A 19,114-nucleotide genomic window follows, 5' to 3' on the forward strand; every position below is an offset into this window, starting at 1 on the left:
GTGTGTGTTTTGATTGATTGATTGATTGAAGAATTTATTAACAGTTTGCAGAATTACAGTACATTTCAAGCACAAACTCAATACAAAGGCTGTTAACTGTGAGTGGACGACCCAATTAAGCATTACACTTGTTTCCAATAGGGTCCACCATGTTCAAATCATCAAAACATTTAGAGACGTACAAATAGACACTTCTATAGACAGAACAGGAATTCATCATAAAGGAGGTAAAAAGGGAAAATAAATATATACAGTGAGGGGAAAAAAGGGGGGGGCGGATTCAGATTTTACGGGGGCCAGTTTCGAATTGCAGCCATCCGTAGGTGCCCTTTGAGAGCGGTTTTGAAGGAGTCAAGGGATTCGCATGTCTTAATGACAGTTGGTAGGGTGTTCCACATTTTGGTGGCATAGGAGCGAAAAGAATTTAGTCCCTTGTTTGTGCCGAATCTGGGTTGTACATGGTTCGTTGCACTCCCTCTGGTGTTGTGGGTGTGGACTTCGTTAACATTAAGGAAGTATCTAGACAGGTACATGGGTATCTTGGTGGTGTATCGAATCTTGTGGACCAGACCCATTGCAAGATGCTGTACTCTGTCGTCGACCCTAAGCCATTCCAGCCTGTCGAAGTGGGCAGGGGTGAGGTGGGTTCGGGGGGCTAGATCAAGTAGGAGCCTGACCAGTTTGAGTGTGTGTGTGTGGGGGGGGGGGGGGGGGGCAGCTTTTGTCAGATAACTTAAGGGTGGCTCAAAGGAAAAAGGTTTGTGAAGCTCTGCCATAGATATTTGAACAGTACACACTACACAGTGAGCTTTCCTTTCTCACCATGCGCTCCAATGACTCGTATCAGACATCTAGGAATTTTAAACACAAACAAGAGACCCTTTCACTCACTGCATGGAGACTAAATTAAGTGTGCAACACCTGCGTCACTCCAGGCGTGTGAAGATTTATTGCCCTAGTTATGCAATAAGCTGCAATAAAGATGCTATGATAGTGAAACTGTGCCCGTAGTAATGCTTGTGTGGCATTAAATAGTTGTCTTGTGGTAATGCTTGTGGCATTGGAAACAGTTGTCTTGTGGTAATGCTTGTGGCATCAAATAGTTGTCTTGTGGTAATGCTTGTGGCATCAAATAGTTGTCTTGTGGTAATGCTTGTGGCATCAAATAGTTGCGGTAATGCTTGTGGTATCAAATAGTTGTCTTGTGTAATCCTGGACGCTACACTCCCTCTGCCAACCTGGGGAGAGCCCTGAACTGAGCTCACGCTTCCTTCAATGCATGAGAAGTGAGCAGGCCGCTGCTTATCACCTATGGCAGGGGGGAGTTTCCCCGGTAGGACGTAGCGCGCGGAAGGAACACGTTTTTCCAACCACTTCCTTTCTCCAGGCACCCGACTGACCAGGGGGAGGCAGTATAGAAACGCGGATTACTGCAGCTGTCTTGTGGTAGTTTTTTGGGAGTGCATCAGTATAGAAGACAAAATACAGTAAGCGGTCGAGATACCCGCACACAAACTCAGTCCACATCCTGAGATCAATGCAAAAACATTTGTGCTCAAATACAATAAACGAATGAATAAAATGATACAGATGTCTTAAAAGAAAGACATTTTTGCATTGATCTAATGTGGACTGTTTGTTTTTGAGGCTCTATAGCACAGGCACATTGGTTTGCGGTTATCTCTACTGCAGACAACTTATGTAATCGGCTACACCATCCAAACTCCTGAATTAATTAGACTCTATGGTACACAGAAGGGTATTGTAAAATTAAACTAAGATTATTCAAAGTTGTTTCTATAAAAGGTACGTTGTTTCTCTTTCAACGATTTTCACAAAAACAGCCACAATTTGGTCATAAATGCCTTCGCTGACGGCTTGAAACCTTGCATGTCCAAAGCAGTTATTTTGGATCGAATACTTAGTCACAAGCTCTCATGGAGCTCCATATATGGGCATAGAAGGGACGATGTACAGTACAACATTTTTTGAGATAAAATGTTTCTGCCTGACAGGGACGATATACTACAATTCAGTTAATGCATATTTAAATGTTTTTAGTTCTGCAAAAATCTATATTTTCCAAGGCTAAAATTAAATAAAATACAACACTGATCACAACAGAATGCAATATGTCAATTGCGAAATAATTTAATAAAATTTCAATTTGCTTCACATCATAGTTTATATTTGGTTCTCTTCTCCAAGATGTTCATATTGGAAAATATATATATATATATAAAAAATGCATTATTCAAAAAGTTATTTTCACTTCACTACAAGAGCAATTACAGCATTTTCAACAGAATCACAAGTTCAGTCCTTCATATTTTTCATAATCCATACATCTGAAATGTTCTCTCTGCAATTTGCTACAAAATACAAACATGTTGTGAGATGGAGGATGACTGATTTAAGCAGTCACACCTGGCCTGCTTAAATCAGTCATCCTCCATCTCACACATGTATATTTAGAGAGAGAGAGAGAGAGAGAGAGAGAGAGAGAGAGAGAGAGAGAGAGAGAGAGAGAGAGAGAGAGAGAGAGAGAGAGAGAGAGAGAGAGAGCGAAGAGGGGTGGGGGGTGCAGAAAACTAATTCTATTGGGGGTGTTTCTCATAGTCTTGCATGACTGTCAATGTGTGCACAAACCACTTTTACAATTGCACTTGTTAAGTCACTTTAAAGCCTTGGGAGTGATTTGATTCCTGTGTCCTTGTGCTTACAATTTACTTCATACATCATGTTCCGTTCAGTGGTTAACTGCACACGGTTCGCTGAAATAATACAACAATGGACTCGCTACAGCTGCAACCACACTGAATAACCAAGTTGCTTGAATGCATGTAGCGAATGCATGTAGAGTACACTGCATACATGTACAGTACAGGCATACTGTACATGTTTATGTCTACTGTATGTGTAATTGTGTGCTCAAAAACATGCCAAATCTCCCTGGGGTTACAGTACTGTATATGCATGTTTGTGGTGCCTCAAATGTCATTGTGCACATTCATTTTTGTTTTGTTTTGTTTGTTTTTTTTTGGGGGGGGGGGTGTTCTTTCTGCCTAAGAAACAGGGAGAGAGAGACTGGGAATGACATGCAGCAAAGGTCGTTCAGAGATCGGGACTCGATCCCGCGACACACTGTCAGGCATGCGCCTATGTGGAATGCGCCTGGACCGCTAGGCCAGCAGGCGTCCCCGTGCACATTAATCTGTATGTATAGTATGCATGTGTGTTTGTATGCTTGTAGTGCCTCAAATGTCATTGTGCACACTAATGTGTATGTATGCATGTGTGTGTTTATGCATTACTGCATACTGTAGGTGCATATATCCTTGCTAAGCAAATCCCCGAAGAGCATTGGGGCTGAATCAAATGACTGATGATTTTAAGTAATGACCTTATTTAACAGTCACATTAGATAATGAATAATCCAAAACATTATCGACAGATTAATCTGTTAAGAAAATAAAGGTTGTAGCCAGCAGTGTGCATGTTCTTTATGCATGCACATAAAGGTGTTTTCTTAAGGTGTTGTGCCTTCTTTGCAGCCACAGAATGGGAAGGTTCCACAGCAGGGCTGCAGCCAGGGTCTCCATAAGATCTTCTCCCAAGACATCTGGCTGGGAACGCTCTGCTGCACGTGTGTGTCACCGTGTGTGTGAGTACTGTCGGACACTTGTACGTCTGTTAGAGTGCGTTCATGACTCACCACGGCTTCGGCCGTCTGCTTGAGGATCTCAGCGAATCGGGGCTCGGTGTGCGAGGTCAACGGGCGGGACTCGGCGGGGTCGTGGAAGAGGTCAAACACCAGCGGGGGGTTGTGGTGAGTAACGTGGTGGCAATTGCACATCTTGGTGTCATAGCAACCGCCTGCTCCGGGGGGGTTGAAGTTGGGGCTGAAGAAGTGAACTTTGAAGATGGAGTCACCTGGAGAAAAACATACAATACAAACTCTCATTCAGTATTTCAAAACAAAGAAAAACATAGTGCCCTATAAAGATCACTAAGATGTGTGTGTGCGTGTGTGTGTGTGTGTGTGTGTGTGTGTGTGTGTGTGTGTGTGTGTGTGTGTGTGTGTGTGTGTGTGTGTGTGTGTGTGTGTGTGTGCTTACTCCCTGGTGGGTGCCAGCGCACTGCATTGAGGTGGGCGCCACAGTAGTGGAACATGAACTCGTGTTGCGATCGCTCGGCCTTCCCCTCTAACAGGGGCATCAGATTGTGGCCATCTAGCAGTCTAAGAGAGAGTAAATGAACACACGAGAAACATGAAGACATGTTACAGTCCAGAAAGATGACCAAAGAAAACTGACATAAGGAGTTGGCGGAGAGAGAAAGAGAGGGAACATTTCCGCGAAAATAGCCAATCTGCAAGCGCACAACACGTCACAATGCATGGTGAAGAGATTTGGTGTAGAGGGAGAAAAAAAATCAGTGGTATAAACCCCTGGGGGACTCCGTCAAGGAAGTACACAGGGTTTCATTGGTTAACATCTCTACCTGTCTGGCTGTGTGTCCTGGGCCAGGTATTTGAGCGTAGGGTACAGATCCATGAGGCTGGTTGGTTCGTCTACAACCCTCCCAGCTGGCAATCTGCCCGGCCAGCGGAAAATGCCAGGCACCCTAATACCACCCTCCCATCCTCCCATTGCTTTCCCACCTGGAGGAGAGAGTGAGACATAGAGAGTGAGAATAGGGGAGAAGAGAGATGACATACCATAAATATCTCCATTCCTTTCCCGGTGGGAAAAGGATAGGACTGTAAGACATAGATATACAATCATATGGGGACTCAGAGAGACCTACACTTCATCGAAGTAATAACGGTTAAAGTAATCAAACTGTCAAAGTATAGTAATAACGATACTTTGCAGCATTAATACAGTTGCCAGCCTTCCCATACCATATATAGTTGTATAGTCTCATCTTAATCTGTTTATGTGGATGGCTGGTGTAAAATGTGGATTCCTGGGAAGGCGTATGAATTTTAAACTTTATATTACATTTTAATGCAATTTCTCTTCAGCGTGTAGAGGAGAGGTAGACATTGCATTAAATTGATTAAATTCTCATCACATTCATACCCTCTCAAGATAAGAAATTAAATACAATTGTGGGGCATTTCATTAGGGCTGGCTTTGCTATGAATCTAAACAACTTAAAGTATGCCAACTTAATTGAGCGTTTTACAGTACTATTTATTATTAGGCATTTTATTTATGACTCATTTGAGACCCATCGATTTTTCCTGTTATACCGTACCTTTATAAATGCCATTCCAGCCACCATGGGCATTAGCATCTTCAATGTGACCGCCATGATCCGATGTAAAGTACATCAGAGTGTTGTTGGCTAGTCCAAGGGAGTCCACGGTCTCCATCACTTCCCCTGAAAACATCATTAATTTAACTTTAGAGATCAGAATGATAGTTACAGTAACATGACATTTGGCAAGTGAAGCATCACACTCAGAGTGGCAAGAGTTCACTCAGTGAGTTCTTATTTCTCCATTATGTCTTAAAAATAGACAAACGTTAAACAGTATAACATAGCATGAGGCAATACAATTAATATAATGTTTTGATGTGATAATGCAAGAATAGGACACTAATGAGGTTTGGAAATGCTAACGATGTGCAATCAATACTGTACCTCACAGTAAACACAGTGTAAAATGTTAATAGAACACGATTGGAGGTAATGTATACCATCGACCGGATCTACAGTTGGAGGCCATCGATATTGTCCTTTTCTTTTTGCTGAGGTTTGCGTGATCTGCGCAAAACCCCTTTTGGTGTTTTAAACATTATGTTATAATTTTGCTATTGAAAAATAGCAGATCTACAAGCTCATAGCGCGCCACCGAGTGGCGCGCTACGAGCTTGTAGGTCTGCTATTTTTGAAAAATCGTGAAAATATTTATTTCAGAAAACTGGAGGATTTTTTTAGGATTTTTTTTAAATTTTGAGGTCAGGCCTAAATGGGTCAAATGATAAGGGACAATATCGGTGGCACCCAACTGTAGGAAATCCCCTTCTTCCTCCCTCTGACCTACAGACACACTATATATAGTGCCATCGTCCGCCGACAGAAGATGTATCACAATAATAAAGTGCGGTGAGGACAAGTTCAGCGTGACAGATAAAGTGGAGGTGAAGCACAGCGTAACGGAAGAAACCACTCAAAATGATTCAGAGCCATCCATCAACACTGCAGGTATGGCTGGCTGGCATTGGACTACGCTAACGGTTCAATCTGGAATGCAAAAATGTAATTTCCCTCGGCTGGTTTCTGTGAGGCGGAGGTAAGAAAAACTATTCCGTCTGTGAACGCATTGGTGAGCCAGTGAATAGATTATTTCTCGATGAGGGACAATTGCAAAGTCGCCAACAGAAGGGTATGTTTGCCTGTAGCCATTTCCCCCATACATTTCACAATGTGATGCATGCTTTCACATTGTTAGTGAAACTTTCCCCATATATAATTGATTTATATATAAATAATTTATGGGAAAAATTGTCTGTTTAGTGAGGGGCTCAACACAATATTAGCCCCATGCACCATGGGCTTATGAACAATATTAGTCACATACTGTATACCCAGGGCTTACATTATGGCTCATTCATTTTTACAGTCCCCACTCACCTATGATCCAGTCCACTTCTTCCATGTTGTCGCCATAGCGACCATGGTGGCTTTTGCCAGCAAAGGCAGGGGTGGTGAAGAGGGGTGTGTGGATGTGTGCCAACGAGAGGAAGAGGAGGAAAGGCTGATCCACATTCCTAAAGAGGAGAGGAGGAGAATATGGAATAGAAAGGTGAGTGAGTGGACATGAGCCAGTGAGTAGTGACACAAAAGTCAAATTACTACAACAGTACGTGTTGCTTGATAATAAATGGGGGTGCTTTGAGGGGTGCTAGCTCCTCCTATGCACAGCTTTGTGTGTGTGTGTGTGTGTGTGTGTGTGCGTGCGTGCGTGCGTGCGTGCGTGCGTATGTGTGTATGTGTGTATGTAGCACGGAATGTGATGAATTTTGATTGACTGAGCACGGAATGTGATAATGTATGATGATGTATGATGATAAGAGCACCCCTCACTTCAGTGTGAGGGGCGTGTGATTTTGTAATACTTTTTTGCACAACTGAACTTTAAGGAAGAATCATGCACCTTTACAATTAGCCCTTCGCTAAACGGTAACAGCCCGCCAATGCCAATCCAAATAGTTTAGCAACCGTCGCTTTGCAAGCTTTCGTCACCTCATAGCTGTCAGTGTTATTTTGCATGGATGTGTTGTTGTCTTTTGAACACATACACAGCTTAAAGGAACACTTAACCACTTTTCAACCTACCTTCATACAATTTTTTTCTCATAGGAGGGCTGTGGGCAGTTCAGAAACCCGTCCACCAGTGACATCATCGATGAGGAATCCAAGCTTATAGAAACGGCAGGCTTTCTATTCCTGAAAAGTTGCAATGCGAAAATGGAAGCCATCTTTCTCACGACAATCTCACGATAATGTCACTGGTGGACGAGTTTCTTAACTGCCCACAGCCATGAGACACAGTCGGAGTAGAAAATGAACATATCAGTGAGTTGAAAAGTGGTGAAGTCGTCCTTTAACGTCAGGAAAGTTACACGACAGAGGTGTGAGGCAATAATACTAATCACCGTAGTCTTACTGTGCATTACATGAAAACTCCTGTCGGACGGTCATTATAGTTGATTGAGTTGGATACTGAAATAATTATATCTAGATCCACTACTCTACCTCTTTATAAAGTTTTGTGCCTCTCCCAGCAGCCTCTGGGGCAGACTCTCGACTGTCATTGGTTGTTCAATAACATCCTGGTTCCTCATGATGATGCAGTTCCAGGTGGCTAGGAATCCCAAGGGCACATACCACACAGCCACTGCTACAATACTGACACAGGTGAGGACTGCCAGGAGCCACATGCTGACCTCAAGCAGGCCACAAACGCGGACACAAACCTGAAAAGCCATAACACACACAGACATGCAAAACATACACATACAATACCCAATTACCCATGTGTTAAAAAAAAATCACACCCGTGTGAAGTGAGTGGTGCAACTCCGTGTGGGGGTCCCCAGGGGGTCCCCGGAAGTTCCAGTACCACAGGGACACAGCCCTGGTGCCGGCCCGGTTCCGGCGAGCCCCCCGTGTCCGAATCGGTCGAGAAACAGTTACTGTGTGGGGGTCCCTGGAACATCCAGGCCCCCAGGAACATGCCCAGGGGGCCAGACCGGTTCCGGCGAGCCGCCCCGTGTCCGAAATGGTTGAGAAATGACAGTTACCGTGTGGGGGTCCCTACTGTACTGTACTGTACTGTACTGTACTGTACTGTACTGTACTGTACTGTACTGTACTGTACTGTACTGTACTGTACTGTACTGTACTGTACTGTACTGTACTGTACTTCGCAACGTGTGCACTATTCCTCCCAGTTTCAGCCCCTGCTGAAAGGGTAGCCTACCCCAACCAACCTGTAGGATTCGCTAATGCAGCGAGAGAGTACAGTACACACTCCCCTGCCGGCCGTGAACATGTGCAATTGTTTTCGTTGAAACGCCCAGCCAAGTCGGATGCAACGTGGAGCAACTTCACCTCTGCTTAGTAATAATTCTCTTAAGGGTAAGTGTTACTTACCATTCCAAACGTTATGTACTGTATTACAGTATATATGATTTTGGAAGAATGGGCACAACTACTGTAAGCTACACATACATACCAGTGTGAGCAGTCCCAGTCCCAGCATCATAGAGAGCTTTCGTAGTGTTTGCTGGAGGTCTGCCAAGACTTCTGAACCGTTCCCAGGAACGCATTCATTGAAGAGCGTGAAGGGAAGGCCGTAGAAGTAGCTGAAGCCGTGCTGGTTGGGGTGGTGACAATGGTCCCCTCTGTGTTCACAGTTCACACCCAGGTGCCACTTACCTTCCCACAGACAGACAGAAAGACAGGCGGATGGACAGATAAGATGGGAATGTATGCACTAAAAACTTTCAAAGAGTACATTTTTCTCTCTCAATTTAATAACTCTTGTGTGGTTGTTGTTCGTTCAAATAGATAATGATGATAGTAGAGAGAGAGAGAGAGAGAGAGTGTGTGTGTGTGTGTGTGTGTGTGTGTGTGTGTGTGTGTGTGTGTGTGTGTGTGTGTGTGTGTGTGTGTGTGTGTGTGTGTGTGTGTGTGTGTGTGTGTGTGTGTGTGTGTGTGTGTGACACTTGCAAGTGTCTTACCCACGAGTCCAGTGGTGTATCCTTGCTGTTGAAGCCTCTTAGCGAAGGTGATCTCATTGGGGGGCAGCCCCCCGGAACCTCCCAGAAACAGTAACACCTGCACACGGCCTGTACTGGCCATCCCTTATGCACGCACGCACGCACGCACGCACGCACACGCAGACAAAACATAAAACCAAATTTAGCCACAAATGTATCACTATCCAGTATAGCCTATTTGTAAGCAAATATCATAGAAATGAATATATTGCTAATGCCTACGTCAGCTTGCTCGTGACAGAAACATATGGTGTGTGTGTGTGTGTGTGTGTGTGTGTGTGTGTGTGCGTGTGCGTGTGCATGTGTGCGTGCGTGCGTGCGTGCGTGCGTGCGTGCGTGCATGCGTGCGTGCAGACACTCCTGTACCTGAGCGCAGTGCGTAGCGCCCCGTCATGAAAGCGGCCCTACTGGGGGTACAGAGGGGAGCGGCTGCGATATGCTGACTCAGCTTCACCCCTTCCACTGCCAGCCTGTCTATGTTAGGAGTCCTGAGAAAATGAATGACAGAGAGAGGTCAAACAGATCAGCAAACAGATCGTTAGCTTTTCATGTCATTGGATATGCATATGCATACAACAGGCGTGTGTGTGTGTGTGTGTGTGTGTGTGTGTGTGTGTGTGTGTGTGTGTGTGTGTGTGTGTGTGTGTGTGTGTGTGTGTGTGTGTGTGTGTGTGTGTGTGTGTGAGAGAGAGAGAGAGTGAGAGGGGGGGAGAGAGAGAGAAGCATGTGAGACAGTGACAAAGTGATGATGGGGACAGAAGCGAAAAAGAGATGATATAGTATAAAGGGCGGCATGATGGATGGGATAAGGATAATAATGAAAAATGAAAGCATGGCAGGTGGGAAGGAGACAGAGAGAAGAGATGATGAAGGGGGGAGGCACTGAGAGAGGGGTGGGGGGGTATGGAGAAAGCCAAAGGATAAAGTAGAAAAGCACGTTTTAGTTTTAGGTGTAGGGCAGAAACCCTACGGTGGTGAAACAAAAGCAAACCTTTCATCAGAAAGCCAAAGCATAACAGCAAAGTAAGTGAACGATAAAGGTAATCGGGACAAATGAAAGCTAGAGTGGAGTAGTTCTAAGACAAGTTGCATCATAAAAACACTGATACGTTGGTTGGGGGTTACCTGATGGTGTCATTGCCGTAGCAACCCACGTCGCCGATGCCCAGGTCGTCCACCATCATCAGGACAAAATTGGGCCTCCTCTCTTCCTCTGCCGCTGTGATGTCGTGTCCTGATATCAGCAGCGGGGATAACAGGAGAAGGGCCAACGGGAGGGACCTAAAGGTTAGAGTTCACAAAAAAAACATCACCAATCCAATGCCTGTTCATGAGCCTAATAGATTAATACTATATAACCAACAGTAACTAACTGTAAGTACATATGATTGTTCATGCAATATAACATATCTGCAGTGGTTGTAGGTGGTCTCCGAGACTCTCCATAGTACTCTTCTTTGTTTTTTGGGGCTTTTCTGCCTTTATTGATAGGTTCAAGTGAAGACAGACAGGAAAGAGGGAGAAAGAGACAGGGAGAGACATGCAGCAAATGTCGTCATGAACGGGACTCGAACACGCTGTCAGGCCAGGGCCTACTATAATATGGCATGTGCCTGGACCGCTAGGCCAGCGGGTGCCCCAGACTCTCCATACTGTGTAGATCCTGGTGTCATGTTAAAGCAGACGGCACCTATAAGAGGCCTGGCTTCCCACGTATCTACAGCCTTCAATATATTTGCAGTGAATTTACATTGACGACAGCTGGGATCTCCATGGGCATTGTCTGCACACGCACACACATTCATTTAACAAGTAGCAACGTTTCATAACTTTCGTCCCATCTTGGTCTTCTTCAGGTTAAAAAAAAGAACAGTATGTCATCCCCTTACAGTATGCTAAAGCCTACAAACTGGTTATGAGCCCCACCTGGTGGTCAGGGACGGTACCATGCATTACACATAGCTGAGCCATGTCCATCCTGGCTGTTTCTTGTAGCCTGGCTAATAAGCCAGACACGAATCAGCCGTGATTTGAGTCTGTCTTATTAGCCAGGCTACGTTTCTTGTACGAAACAAAATTATTACTTAAAAGACGTATTTATATCAGCCAGCTGATGTTGTCATTTACTGCACTTTTTGTTAAAAAGAAAACTCTAAACAAAGTTAACAAACATTACAAGTCCATAGACTTGGCTGCCACATGGCATAATTTCGGAATATGTTTTTCTCTTAACATATGTATCGCTGTGTAAATAGTGAAGTTTGCTAGCTGATGGCCAACAAGAACTATGCATACATCCCAGAGGGACTGTGCCTGGAGTCATGGGATGGCAATGCCAACCAGGTGGACTCCAGATGATGCACACTTTGGTCTAATGCCAAATATATCACCACCGCAACCATAACTACCATCACCAACTGAGCTGCTCAGGACTCAACTTCAAGGAGAACAGGAGGTATAAATAACGTTTAGTAACCTGTTCTTTAGACAATCTATTTGAATTAATAAACTAGTTTATATTATGGATTACAATTCTATTTATCTTCCCTAGGATATGACCGGAATAACCTCACTAGGCATACCAAAAGTTATTGCATTCGAAATAATAATAATAATAATAATAAATAATAAAGACGCCCTGAGGGCGAGAAGCAACCTCGCCCCAAAGGGCAAGGTCGCGTGCACGCATATGCCTGGGTGGCGGCAGACTGCTGGGCGAGCGCTGACCATATATGGAGGTGTGACTAACGGGAGATGCGGGTTTTCATAGTAAATGCACCATATGGTCGCAATAAAAAAAAAAGGCAATGTAAAAGAGACATTCTTTTTTGTAATGATTTCAACACTGCAATGATGAGAAAGAATGGTATGTTCTTTGTATTTTAATAACACAGCAGCACCCTATAATGAAGTATTTCACATATTTCAACATATTGGTAATACATCATATATAAAGAACAAGACAATTGTAAACAGAACAATTTCGTAGAGCAGGCATTTGGCCTGGACTGGTTTGTTTTGAAAGTAGCCTAAACAAAAATGTAGGTAAGTTAGTTAAAAATGTTAGTATAGATTTTCCTAACCATTTGTAAAGAACTCCTTATCTTCCACTGTCTCCTCCTGTGTCTCAATGTGATTCGTCATCATACAGTGTCTGTTATACTGTAACTTTAATATAGCGTTAAACTCCCTCATGGATCACACAAGGTACAGTAGTAGTACAGTATTAGTACTAGTATTAGTATTAGTATTAATACAGTATTAACATTGTTAAATTTAAACATGCATGTTCATGTGTTCATATGTGAGTCTCAACTTTTGTCAGATGTGATAACGATTTCTGCATTTGTACAGAGAGAAAAACATTGATAAACTGTAGGTATGTATTATCAAAACTTTAGAAAACAAGTTTTTAGTCTGACTTACTTTCGTAGATAAATGTCAAAATCAATAAAATACAATACATCAATGATTATCTTGATCTAAGAGCCAATAAGGTTTAGACAAAATGCAATTTTAATCACTCATCAAGTTCATATAGCTACTACAATTCCCAGCAATTGTTGTGAAAATAGAAAAGTGCGCACGGTTCTCTTTCTCTCCCTCTACTATGCGCCGTTAGACACTCCTCACTGACTGGCACGTACGCACACGCACGAGCGCGCGCATCACCTGATTGAGTGAGCACTGAGCAGCTCTCTCGTTTCAAACTTTCCAGTTTCCATGCGCGTGCATGAAAGAAATAAAGCATGTTGTGTTTATTAGCATAGAAGTGACTTTGTGTGAGTCAGGTTGTTTGCATTTTCAACATTATGGTAGCAGCACGATCATTTCATGGCCAAAGTCTGATCACAATCAAGACAGTCAAGTCAAGACAGTAAAATCACTGCACAATATAGTGAATATACTAAACTAAAGTCAATACATTAATCCCTATTTGTGAATCATAATAGAAAAGCAACATGATTCAGATTCTGTAAACCTGCAGTGCCACACTGCCACATCGACTCACCTCTGCCACCTCATGACTGCAGTAACAGTTACAGTAAAGCGATCCATAAAGAGCTGAGAAATATTTGTCCCACAGCTGCTTCCACTTCCCTGCATTTCGCGCAACGGTGTAAATTGCAGACCTACAAGCTCACAACGTGTAGCATCCTCGGCGCGCTGTGAGCTTGTAGGTCTGCTATTTTCAGTGCGCGACACCGTCCTGCGACGGGCTTTTCTTCTTCTTGGCATCGGTTGGCTTGGCATCCTGTTGGCACAATGTTGCATTACCGCCACCTTCTGTGTGGAAAGCATGGTGACGAGAGGTTACTTCTGTTCTGAGTAGGTTCAAGGTCCATCTTGTGCTTGTACCATAGAGTAATAAAAGGAGGGCTTGTACTTATCTTTTTGTTGGGCTTCCTTCAGACAACAATAATAATAATAATAATAATAATAATAATAATAATAATAATAATAATAATAATAATAATAATAATAATAATAATAATAATAATAATGGGCAGTGGGGAAGAGAGAGAGAGAAAAACAAGCAAAAAAAGGGTTTTATAATTATGTGCATGGCTGCCGTGGTGGCATACATACACCATCAGCATTTGTAGCTCATGCCACAGTAGCTGTACAAGTAGGCCTATAACAGTTTAGGTAGAAACAAAACAGTCAAACGTGTTAAGGTGCAAAGAAAGTTGACCTAGTGTAACTCGGAGCACTTTTTAAATGTCACTTCTCTCAGCTCCTCACCTTTTCCCTTTGGTACGGTACCATATCACACAATAAACAAATAATAACATGTTCCTACAGTCAGACTCCTCTTCCAGCTGGCAATGGTCACATGGCCCTGCAGGTGTTTTTTTAAGCACTATAAGGATGTGCATGCCTAGCCTGGCTAATAAGCCAGACTCAAATCAGGCAATTTTTGCCAACGGCTGATTCGGTCTGGCTTATTAGCCAGGCTAGTGCATGCCCAGCTCCCTCTTGCTTTCAATAATAGCTATATTCTCATATTTTCTTTTCTTTGTGTTTTCAATTGTGCTTGCCTGATCAGTTGCTGAAAATGTGCTCAGCATTACCTATAAAAGAGAGAAGTCCCTCTAAAACCATATGACTGAAGTATGAATGAATGCAAGCGTATGCAAATTATTAATGCACGAGTTAACTATTTTTTACAATTATTATTCAATAGCATTAATAAACTTGTCACGACATGTTTTTCCCCATGGCAGTAAAACAACAACATGTGACATTTAATAAAATGTTCTGTGATTCACTTGTTATGAGTCATTTATACCTACGAATTATGCGTCATCTAACCCCCACCCCACACAGATCTAGACAGCTGATGAGTTTCAGCCAATTGAACTAATTATATGAGAACCAAATCACATTCCGCAGTGAGTCATCATCAGGTGATGCTACAATCTGGTCTGGTTTTAATTAATTAAGGCGTTTGCACTTTATTATTGAGAGTGGAATGAAAGTGAAAGTTTGCGGTGTATGGACATAGGCGGTGGCTCAGGGGTAGAGTGGCTGGATGGAAACCTTGCTGTTCGAACCCGGGCTCCCCCAGAGTTAGTGTCGAAGTGTCCTTGAGTAAGACACTGAACCCCAAATTGCTCCTGATGTGCTGGCTAGTGCCTTGCATGGTTTCTGCCGCCATCGGTGTATGAATGTGTGTGTGAATGGGTGAATTGATGCACAATCTATGTAAAGCGCCTTGGATAAAGGCGCTATATAAATGCACCATTTACCATTTACCATTTAGACAGCTGATGAGTTTCAGCCAATTGAACTAATTATATGAGAACCAAATCACATTCCGCAGTGAGTCATCATCAGGTGATGCTATACAATCTGGTCTGGTTTAAATTAATTAAGGCGTTTGCACTTTATTATTGAGAGTGGAATGAAAGTGAAAGTTTGCGGTGTATGGACATAGGCTGTGTACATGCATGCATGCGTGTGTGTGTGTGAAGATTTTCTTCGACAGGTTCTCACACATTTTTACCTGTGAAGCCCCAGGTCTTGTTTTATGAACCTGTCACCATTCATCACTCCCACACAAACCAAATGTGTTTATATGCATCGCCACATCCAAACAACAAATACCTATCATAGTGCACAATTCAGGGCATGTCTTATGATGCATTAGTCACAGCTATGTTTTTTATTTTTATTTTACGGTCATAACATTTCAACCAACCTATTGGTGTGTAACATGAAGTATAACTCGCACGTTTTTGTTAGAACTTTCTCAAAATATTCCACAAGAAACCTTTAATTATAGGCACACTATTTGACATTTGGTCCCTAAGAACTTATTATTTAATTATGTATATAATCTACATGGAATTGACAAGCATACTGGAAGTAGTATAGTAACTGAGCATAATTACAAACTGGACTAGTTTGATAGAAATAATACTTTATAATAATATTTTGTTAGCGGTAGTATAAGCAAACAACATAATGTGACATTATGTGAAACAAACAGACAGACTGGGCAGTGACCCCCTCAGAAACTCTTTTATTAACTCCTCCAACATTATTTACATAGTTTGAAAAGAAAAATAAACTAAATAAGTGTCTGTGATAAAATTAAAGACAGTTTTAAAACAAAAACAAAACAAAACAAAAATCATGAAAATGACAGACAGAATCATTAAATAAAAAGGAAGAATCCTAAATGAAGTCAGCTTGGAGAATATAAATGTATTTAATGAATCAAGATGTATACAGGATAGGAAAGTGCATCTTCCAAAGAGATTGTGTTATCAAATCACCTGCAAAACATCTGCATTGTTGTTGATTATTTTGTTGTTGTAATTGTTATTTTCCTTTTGGAAACATTTGAGAGGCAGCATAATGCAGGATTGAGCAGTGCCATGGATGACATCATAGCATTAACCAGGAAGTGCACTTGGGGAGCCAACAAGTCTCAGATTCCTTCGGCTACATTCTGGTATGAAGGCAGTTCTACAATGCTTTATAGTGTTGTTTCTTTGTTTGAAGGGAATCTGACTGATTGGCTCTGTTGGCTCTCTGTTGGTTTGGAAATTAAAGGAAGGACTAGACAATGAGTTCACAAACTGGATTTATGATAATATACTACTTCATTGTAGGCTACAACTGTGTCATTTGCCGAAAATAACAGATTTTTTTCTCCTCCACGATATTCACCGACAAATGTGTTATTTTGTCCAAGTGACACAGATGCACGACAAAGTATAAATTAGGCATTACTGTTGTGCATATCTGCTACATACAGAATGTAAGATAATAATATATGCAACCAGATTGGTAACATATCTCACTGTGCATATTCCTTCCTTTACTGATGGAATGAATCCACCGTTCTACGTTTCCTTGACAAGGAATCAGTCCTTTTGGCCCCTAGCAAGGATTCTACCTGTGCGGGTGTACTGAAGGCATTTGGAGACCTGGGTAAATGTTCTGTTTCGGTTTTCTTTCAGTAGAGTTCGGCTAGACTGGATATATTAACAGTCAGGGTTTGCCTTTAAATGGCTGTGTCCATGTTTTGAAAGACAATTTGCTAGACATTTGGAATGTACTAGTTTGGAACATTTTTACTATTTTTTTTCCATTACATGTTACTGTGCTGTATGATTATTTGGTTTGGTCTAAGGAATAAGGCAAACTCTACTACAGCATATGGGACATGAAAGGAATTAGCAGTTTTAACCCAGGGTCCAGCCTACAGCATATACAGTAGAATGTAGCAATATATGACATCACAGACTATTAATCTCATTCAATTTGAGGCTAGGCTGCTGGCAACAGTCTCTGTCCTGTTTTTACAGCTATACGGTGCTTTGCAAGGTACACATTCTGTGCATGGCTGCACTTCACATACTGTGGCACTGTATAATCTCAACAACCCTATTTCACACTTTAAAGGGGGAGGAGCAAGTACAGAACTATAAGGCATAAAATAATAAGGCAACAGAAACACATTCCAACAGTTTGTTACTATAATTGTGCTATGGGAGTGAAATAGGGTTATCTTGGCAGATTATCTTTGTTTGAGCCATTTTACATTCGTGCAGACGACAACCACTAAATACCTCTTTGTTTGTAGGCTGTCAGTGTCAGCTTTGAGGCACCGCTGCTGTTATGTAACCGACATGTAAATGACTAGTATAAAAAAATCACAGGTGAATAATATTTGTAATGTGGAGATATGAAGAATTAAAAAAACAGTGACAGCAACCAGCCTGCTCAACAAATTCACAAAAACAGAGGAGTTGTACCAATGTAATCTATCAAGGCTCAAAGAGTTCCAAGCACTCTTTTTTTCTTTCTTTCTTTTTAATATCTGAAACATTCGACATCTGTTTGATTAGGACAGCACTTAAATGGCACAACTCTTCCATCTTTGGGGTGGAGGCAGGCCAGGCGGTGTCAGTGTAAGGCACTATAGAGGAGAAATTACTGCATCACAACTAGATTGACACACACTACTGTAGGTCAGAACAATGTCTAATATTCTACTACATGTCACTGTAAGTCTGTACATTACAGATTAACCTAACTGTAGACAGACAGTATCCGGGTTGAACCTCACTACAGCTCACTTCAGTAAATTCAGGAATAGGATCGCTTTTAAATTAAAAAAAGAGTCCTTGTTGAAGTAAGTTAATTGGTGGATTTTGGTAGCAAAGTGATTGATATTGATGAGCGTATCTGAGTGAGTCTATTGAAGGCCCTGAACACTCATACAGGTATTTTCAGTTACTGTTTGATTACACCTCTTCTCAGGGCCGTGTGGGCATGTACAAACTATGTTTGATCGCTAGCTCCCTCATACTCCTGTTAGATTAGCTGCACCTCAAAGGGCAGGCCAATATACAGTACCTTCTTCACCGACCTGACTAGAAGTGTAATAAGCAAGGGTAACTGAAAACCCATGTAAGAGTGTTCAGGGCCTATCAATGTAGTATCTTAGTAGTCAAAATGATCAAATATAAATTTACTTCCTGAAGTGACTGAGAGAAAGCAGCAGTGACCCAGGAGGATTTAAAACTAAGCCCCATCACCAATTAAAACACACAGAGTGACATCATTTGTCCACTAAACTTGGACTGGACCAATTAAAACAGCATCTCTAGATTTGATTCCAGGTACCGTAGTACAGTTGTAGTCATTGTAGAACTTCCATGCTGCACCACTGGCCATTATTGACAACTTATAATATATATATATATATATATATATATATATATATAGACTGTAAAATAAAATTGACATACTATAATCGAACCGTTGTCTCTGTCTGCTGTGAGAATTGGTTGTACGCTTTATTAGTGGTTGAGACAGTAACATAGTTCCCAACAAATTCGGACAGCAGTGCAGCATGAAATAGAACTTCTATAATGGCTGTACAAGTCTGTCATTGGTTTAAGAATGTTCCACCTCACGACTAGTACATGTGTTAACGTTACACATTTTTGACATACATTCACATTGTATGATTATAATAAATTGATTGATTGTAGAAAACAAAAAAAAGAAAGAAAAATCATGAGTATTTCTGTTATTCTGTAATTTATCATAGATAAATTATAATCATATAGCGCTTATGGTCACAATGAAAAAATAGGAGGTTAAAGCCCTGTGTGGATAATACGGGGAGAGTATGATAGTGTGGCTTCCAGTTAGAATTTTAACATAGAAAATGTGACCCATCAATGTATTTAATGTATTCCAACAATCTAACAATAACCTAATCCCTATTCATCATAAACACTTATACTCCCTCCTTCTCACCTACCTTTTTCCACAAACACAAA

General features: G+C 41.8%; 1 protein-coding gene across 1 annotated transcript; it reads right to left on the minus strand.

Annotated features, from left to right (window-relative positions):
• Positions 1-2,506: 2,506 nt before the first annotated feature.
• Positions 2,507-13,427, minus strand: arsh (arylsulfatase H). The gene is made up of 11 exons (XM_079518047.1): positions 13,315-13,427; positions 10,428-10,583; positions 9,669-9,790; positions 9,264-9,386; positions 8,756-8,958; positions 7,774-7,994; positions 6,649-6,785; positions 5,266-5,391; positions 4,504-4,663; positions 4,119-4,240; positions 2,507-3,933 (listed from the first exon to the last, which is right to left on the minus strand). Exons 1-11 carry the CDS (start codon positions 13,407-13,409, stop codon positions 3,530-3,532), a joined length of 1,869 nt encoding a protein of 622 aa, XP_079374173.1. The 5' UTR covers positions 13,410-13,427; the 3' UTR covers positions 2,507-3,529.
• Positions 13,428-19,114: the final 5,687 nt, after the last annotated feature.

Source organism: Electrona antarctica (genome assembly GCF_951216825.1).
Source record: "Electrona antarctica genome assembly, chromosome: 13".
NCBI lineage: Eukaryota > Metazoa > Chordata > Actinopteri > Myctophiformes > Myctophidae > Electrona > Electrona antarctica.